The sequence below is a fragment of the Stenella coeruleoalba genome (genome assembly GCF_951394435.1).
Source record: "Stenella coeruleoalba genome assembly, chromosome: 8".
In the NCBI taxonomy this organism is placed as follows: domain Eukaryota; kingdom Metazoa; phylum Chordata; class Mammalia; order Artiodactyla; family Delphinidae; genus Stenella; species Stenella coeruleoalba.
In genome coordinates this window covers 48,895,456-48,902,578 of record NC_137154.1, presented here as the reverse complement: position 1 = coordinate 48,902,578, position 7,123 = coordinate 48,895,456, and the positions used below count along the sequence as shown (strand labels likewise).

Below are 7,123 nucleotides of genomic sequence, written 5' to 3'. Positions count from 1 at the left end.
AGCACAACAGTATCAAGGGCTTGGGGAAGACTTGGATTCCCGTCTCCTGATAGTTTTTGCTAGGCTAGGACTGCAGTGTCAGGGCCTATTTTTCTGTAACCTCCCTTTTGGCCCTAGGCCTGGGGCTTCTTCAGTCCCAGGACTCAGCTGGCAAATCCAGAGGCTTAAAGCCTTACATCCCCTTGGGCATTAGTTACCATAGGACTCTTCTTGTGGGAAGAGGGTCTCCAACTTTCTCTAAGCTGGGTCATTTCTTTTTGGTGGCTCATAATTTGGCCTTGAACCATCTGGGGACAGACTTCCTTGATTAGATAAATATAATCTTTGCACTATTCCTGGTCTTCTGGAACCTGGATGAGTAAAATGGTGGAGGGGCGGAGAGTGTAGTTTAATTTTTTTTTCACTCATCCTTGAAAGGGTCTGCTATGCATTGATTCTCTCTCTCCATCCCTTTCTTTCTTTCATTGTTTCCTCCCGCAGGTAGTTTTATCGCGTTTTTCTTTTGCTTTCTCAGGAGATTACTTCTTTGAGGAGGACATGCTTCTTCCTAAGCCATAAGCCTGTAACTAAACTCATGCAGTGTGCGATACAGAAATTGTCAGTATGCACGTGGGCCCCTTATAGTCTTAGAACTTCAAGGATTGATGCATAGAAGCAGTCAGGGAGGAGGTAGGAGTGGTAAATGAGATCTTATAAATCTGTAATCCTATTTCATCTTCTTTGGGGATGAGAATTTGCAGCTTTCATAATAATAGCCATCATAGCTAGCAGACAGAGGCAGCATAACACAGTGCTTAAGAATGTAGGCTCTGAAGTTACAGCACAGGGAACTTGACTCAATATTCTGTAATAACCTAAATGGGAAAATAATTTGAAAAGGAATAGTATATGTATAGCTGAATCACTTTGCTGTACACCTGAAACTAATACAGCATTGTAAATCAACTATGCTCCAATATAAAATAAAAATTAAAATAAATAGAAATTAGAGGGAAAAAAAGAATGTGGGATCTGGAATCCGACTGCTTAGATTTAAACCCTGGCTCATCCACTTTCTTACTTCATGATCTTAGACAAGTTAGTCAACCACTTGGTGCCTCAGTTTTCCTATATGCAGAATGGGAATGGAAATGGTTCCTACCTCATAAGGCAGTAAATACTTGATAAATATCAAGCATTATTATTTTTAAGTGCTTATTATGTGCCAGGCACTATGCTAAGTGCTTTGTATGTATTCTCAATCTCTATATTGATTTCAAGAGACAAATATTATTTTCAAAGATTTTAGAGAGGAGAGTGCTGAGAGATGGACAGATGCATGAGCTTTGGAGTCAAATGGGACATTCTTGAAACCAGTCTCTTCTGCTTCCTCTTAGTGGGGTCACTGACAGGTTTCCTCATCTCTGAGGCTCTATTGCCTCATCTACGGAAAGGGGATGACGCCACTCACAGGCTTTGTTTTTTTTCTTTTTAAACATCTTTATTGGGGTAAAATTGCTTTACAATGGTGTGTTAGTTTCTGTTTTATAACAAAGTGAATCAGTCATACATAAACATATGTTCCCATATGTCTTCCCTCTTGCATCTCCCTCCCTCCCACCCTCCCTATCCCACCCCTCCAGGCGGTCACAAAGCACTGAGCTGATCTCCCTATGCTATGCGGCTCTCACAGACTTTGGAAGGAGGTGGACATCATGAGATAAGGGGCGTGAAAATCCTAGGTGTCTCTGCTTATTGTTACATTTTAATAAATGCCTACTGTGTGCTAAACAGTTTACAGTCTTTCCCATGTTCACAACCACTCTGTGAAGTCAATGTTATTGTTCTTTTTTTTTTTTTTTTTTTTTACATGATAAGCACACAACTTTTTGTTGAATTCCTTGTCACCCTGCAGCATTAGAACAGGGGGAGGAGAATGCAGCCTCCCTTGTATCACACACTGCTGAATTCTTGGGTGCAGGTGCGCTGTGCAAGGTAAATTGGCCATTGTATTCAGACGATGAGCCACATCCTGTGTGGAAAGGTTGGAAGAACCGGGAGTGATGGAAGCAGAGAGGCCTGGCTGGACTGGTTTGAAGGCCACTTCTCTTAGCATATGACTTCACTCTGGTCTCAAACCTCTGCATCTGCTTTAAAGGGAGACGGGGTTGGAGGGAGGGGACAGAAAAACTGGCCTTTAAATTATCCTGAGGACAAAGGATCTAATAACCACAAAGCACCAGAATTGCTTTTTCTTCTATGAAGCAGTTAAGCGAGTAGCCTTTGTCTTTAGGCCAGCTTGGATTTAAATCCTGGATCTATCACCTAACATCACGACCTTGGGGAAGTTACTTAGCCTCTCTGAGACCCAATTTCTTCATCAGAAAATGGGAAAATATACCAGAGGGTCAGAGGATTAAGTAAGCATAGGTGTAGAGAGCATTTATAAAAGACAAATGTGTTTTTTTCTGACTCTTACTATTATTTAGTAAAAAAAAATAAACTTAGGACCCTGAAGAAGTGTCAGAAAGCAAGAGACCTGGCAAAAAGGGGAAAAATAGGGTAAGGCAAGGTGTATTTAACCCCAGCACAGTGATGCAGGGATCTCTAGGGACCACAGAGAAAGAGGATGTCCAAGTTGCTTGAGAAGGTCCAAATGCTTGAGAAGGCCGTTCTATTTTTCAGGCGGGATTGTGGGCACTTGGGTGTCATTTTACTCTGCTGTGGACAGAAGTTTTGTGCAAAACTATATGATGCCATATGGAATGACAGTCCATGAAAACATTGCTCGCAGGTGGGCCTCAAGCTGCTACTTTTGTATGGGTTAAGTTGCATCTGGAGAAAAAACCTTTCTATTTGGGCTCCGGCCTATCAGGTAATGTATGTCTTGCCTGATGGTTTGGGAAATGTTTCAGAGCTTTCTGATAGCACATGGCCTTGAGAATCAGGGCTGAGCTGAGATCAGGATCATTCACTCTGGCTTAACAGCAAGTTATTCAGCCTGAGACTCGGCTCTTTACTGTGAAGATGGTAGGGAACATCCTTACTCAGTGTCTGAACATAGTCAAGAGATGATAGCAATTACTCTTACTATCATTGCGAATAATCATCATCAGAAACCAGGTGGTGGAATCGCACATGCTCCTAGTGGAACAAATAAGCACATTCCTTTAGGGGACTCCTGCTTTACGTGAGCTTTCATTGCTATATGCTGTTTCCTGGCACAGTTTTTGACACATAATGGAAAGTCAGTTTAGTAAGACGGTGATTGTAAAACGTAAATCAAACCATCTATTCATTCCTTCAATAAATAGACATAAAGTTGAGTGGAGGGAGGCAGACAGGAAAGAGTATATATATAGATAATGCATGACATATACAGGCAAAATCAGGATAGTGATTATCATTGAGAGGATGGCGTGACTGGAAGGGGTAACAAGGGAATTCTGGGAGGCTGACAATATTCTGTTTCTTGATCTGGGTGCTTGTTACGTGGGTGTGCTCACTCTGAGGAAATTCATCAAGTTTTACATTTAGGAGATGTAGGCTTTTCTATGTGTATTTTATATTTCAACAAAAAAGACATTTTAAGAATTATCAAATATGGTAAGTTTGATGAGTAGAATGATAGCCTATGAGTAGCATTTATAAGGCTTAGGGGAGAGGTGACTGTATAGGCTACAGATGTCGGATGAACAAGGTCCTTCCTCTTCTGGACCCAGTATAAAGATCTTACTTAGACCTGATCCTGAAGCATCAGGGACCAGTGAGGATCATTAAAGTTATGGTAGGAGATATATTCCTGAAGCAAATATGATCACTGTGTTTCCTCCCCAGGCGCATACTCATTTCCATGTCCATGCTTGCCTTTTCTTCAGTATTCTGATCATGATTCGAATGGAAATTTAGAAGGTGAATGAGAATACAGAAAGACTGAAGAAAGTGGGATAGTTAGGAGGCTGTTATAATATTAAGGGAAATGATGGTGATTTGGGCTAGATTATTTTCATTGGGATCTGAAAGGAGGGGATAGTTCAAAGTTGACTTGGGGAACGTATTACAGAGTGTTTTGTTTGTTTTGTTTTCCTGGAGTTTTCATGGATAACAGGAAAGGGAGGAAGGCCCAACAGGTCTTAGAGGGTGAACTCGGGGGAAAGGGGAATTATAATTTGTGGTTCTGCTGGACGTTCAGTTTACAATGCACACCAATGTGAAGATACTTAATAGACAAATGGAGACAAACGTTCCCATTGCAGAGGAAAGAAGTTGGGGAGGCTTTGCAGCCCAAAAGTGTTATGTGAAGTAATGGGAATATATGAGCTTACACACTACACTCTGGGCTCCTTGCTAAATGTTATTAACCCTGGGGTTCTGGAAACTCATGATTCTCTGCCTGGCTCTGTAGGTGATGCCCCTCAAGACCTGTCAGCTTCACCCTCCAGCCCCCAACTCTGGAGAACTTCAAAGCACTTGGTGCTGTCATAACAGCTCTTATGATAAGAGGGATGAAAAAAAAGATATTTAAGAGAAAAGTGCCTTCTAATTAAGCCCATGGCCATAGGACTGTCTCAAAGGCAAGGTCAGAAGAAAATGTACAAGTTTAAGCAGCCAGTGAGGTGGAGGTGGGATTGGGTAAGAAGGAGTTTAACAAAAGTGAATTCATCTCAGTTCCCATCTTGTTTACCAGATTTAGCTTCAAAGAACTGTTGAATACTTCCTCTAGGCCAACCCACCTTCACGGGAGATAAATTTGTCACTATTGAGCACATTGGATAGAACCTTTGCGCTCCAAAGGCTTTTCCAGAAAAGAAACACAGAAAATGTTGATTCTTTAACAGCGCCAGAGGAAAAAACAACCAGCCTCCTCAGAGGGTGGTTTTGAAAATACATCATTTGTTTGAATGTGTCTCTTTTGTTAACAGGTAGGTCACACTATGGAAAACCTGTCTCTAAGAATAAATAGAAATGGAGTCTAAACTACTTGTTCCTAACATCATACTAAATTTAAACAGAAGATTATTCTCCCTTCTTCATTATTTATTTTGAGAATACAGTCTGGAGATAGGCTTTTGGGTATAGCTTAAGTGAGAAAGGAGGTTGTTTATTTAGGTCAAAGAGAGAATAGATACTGAGAGGCTAAGGCAATAAGCAGAGATTAGCTCATAAAATTTATTCAATATCACTTTATTCAAGGAGAAGATTAAATTATACAGAAAATGGAGGGAATGGAGCTCCTCAGAGGAATGAGTTTTCTCTCATGGCATGAGAAAGGGTGACGGGGCAGCTCTTCCTTTCCAGCCCTTAGTACTTGGTAGGGACTTTATAAGTGATGATCAAGTGAATGAATGCTTCTTACATATAGGGTGGACAACTCCCTCCTGGAATCACTATGGTTTCCTGCAACACCAGCACTTCTGGTTATTCTACCTTCCTCCTCACTGGCTTCCCAGGTCTAGGAGCGTCTCATCATTGGGTTTCCATCCCCATCAACCTCAACTGTGTGGTTTCCATCCTGGGTAACAGCATCATCCTCTTCCTGATCTGCACAGATCCAGCCTTACACGAACCCATGTACATCTTCCTGTCCATGCTGGCAGCCTCTGATCTGGGCCTCTGGGCCTCCATCTTCCCCACCATGGTGCAGCTCTTCTGGCTGGGTGTTGGTGAGCTGCCCTTCAATCTTTGTGCGGCACAGATGTTCTTCATCCACACGTTCACCTATGTGGAATTTGGTGTGCTGCTGGCCATGGCCTTTGATCACTTTGTTGCCATCCGGGACCCTCTGCACTGTGCCTCAGTTCTTACCCACTCAGCCATGGCCAAAGTGGGGCCTGCCATCCTGGTGAGGGCCATCCTGCTCAATCTCCCAGGACCCATCCTCCTGCAGTGTCTGCTCTTTCCCCAGATCAGTGTACCCTCTCACTGTTACTGCCTTCACGTGACCTTGTGGGTTTGGCCTGCTCAGAAACTCAGGTCAACAGCCTGGTTGGCCTGGTCTCCATCCTCCTCTCTTTGGGCTTTGACTCTTCCCTCATCATACTCTCCTTTGCCCTGATCCTACGGACTGTGCTGAGCATTGCATCACCTGGGAAACGACTAAAGGCACTCAACATGTGTGTCTCACACCTCTGCATTGTTCTCATATTTCACTCGCCCAAGCTGGGGCTGTCTGTGTTGCACCGAGTAGAGAAGCACAGCTACCCTGCTCTGGCGGTGCTTATGGCCAACCTGCACTTCTTGGTTCCGCCCTCCATGAACCCCATTGTCTACTGCATCAAGCCTAAGCAGATCTGTCAGGGCCTCCTAAAGCGTTTCCAGCAGAAAAGGGTTGATGTATCGTAGAGCAGCAGAAGGACACAGTGGCACACAACCCCTGTGGGTCAACCTGGATCTCGGGGGAGGATTAGTGGTGGAGTTAACTTTTGAGGTTTCTGAATGTTTCAGATCTTACCACTGAGCCTTTTGTGGGGCAGCATCAGCTTCTATATTTACCGTTTTGGGGGACTGAGATCATTGGAAAGCATATAGAAGTATCATCTTGGTAATCCTCTTGTTGCACTGATCAGAGTTGAACTCTTTCATACTCATATATACTGTAACATCTCCTTGCCTAGAGGACTCACTGAGAGGATGTGTGTGCGTATCTATTCGTGCAGGCACTTCTATCCTTTTCCCCACTGAATTTTACCCCGACCCATTTCATTTCAAACCTAAGGAAGAACTATATTTCTATTCTATTATGTATAATAAGAATATTATGTGTAAGTAAGCTATATTCACCTTAATACTAGCCCTCTTCTCCCACATTTAATATTAACCAGCTCATATACCAAGAAATAGAAAAGGGGAGTGGTTGGTGGGAAACACGTAGGATAATACTGTACCTGCTGAGTTCACTTAGCACCTATTTACACCTTAGGGCGTGGCAGTTTTCTTTTGGTTCTCTTCATGTGTGTTTCTGCTTTGAGCTAGAGAGAAAGTTTGGTGTTGCCAAGCCCAGGAAAGCTTCTCACTGTCCACTTAGATTTTCTTATGATTAAGTATTGATATTTGAAATTATGGTTAGGGCCACATTCTGAGCCTGCATTAGAGCCCACATGAGGAAAAAGTCCACATTTGTTGCTAGATTCTATCGTTTTTTTAA

General features: G+C 42.7%; 1 protein-coding gene across 1 annotated transcript; it reads left to right on the top strand.

Moving 5' to 3' along the window:
• Positions 1-5,368: 5,368 nt before the first annotated feature.
• On the top strand, positions 5,369-6,321 carry LOC307191105 (olfactory receptor 51H1-like; the record flags this gene model as incomplete). The annotated part of the gene is given in 2 exon segments (XM_079930828.1): positions 5,369-5,915; positions 5,918-6,321. Coding segments are annotated over 2 exon segments (951 nt in total).
• Between the last annotated feature and the right edge of the window lie 802 nt (positions 6,322-7,123).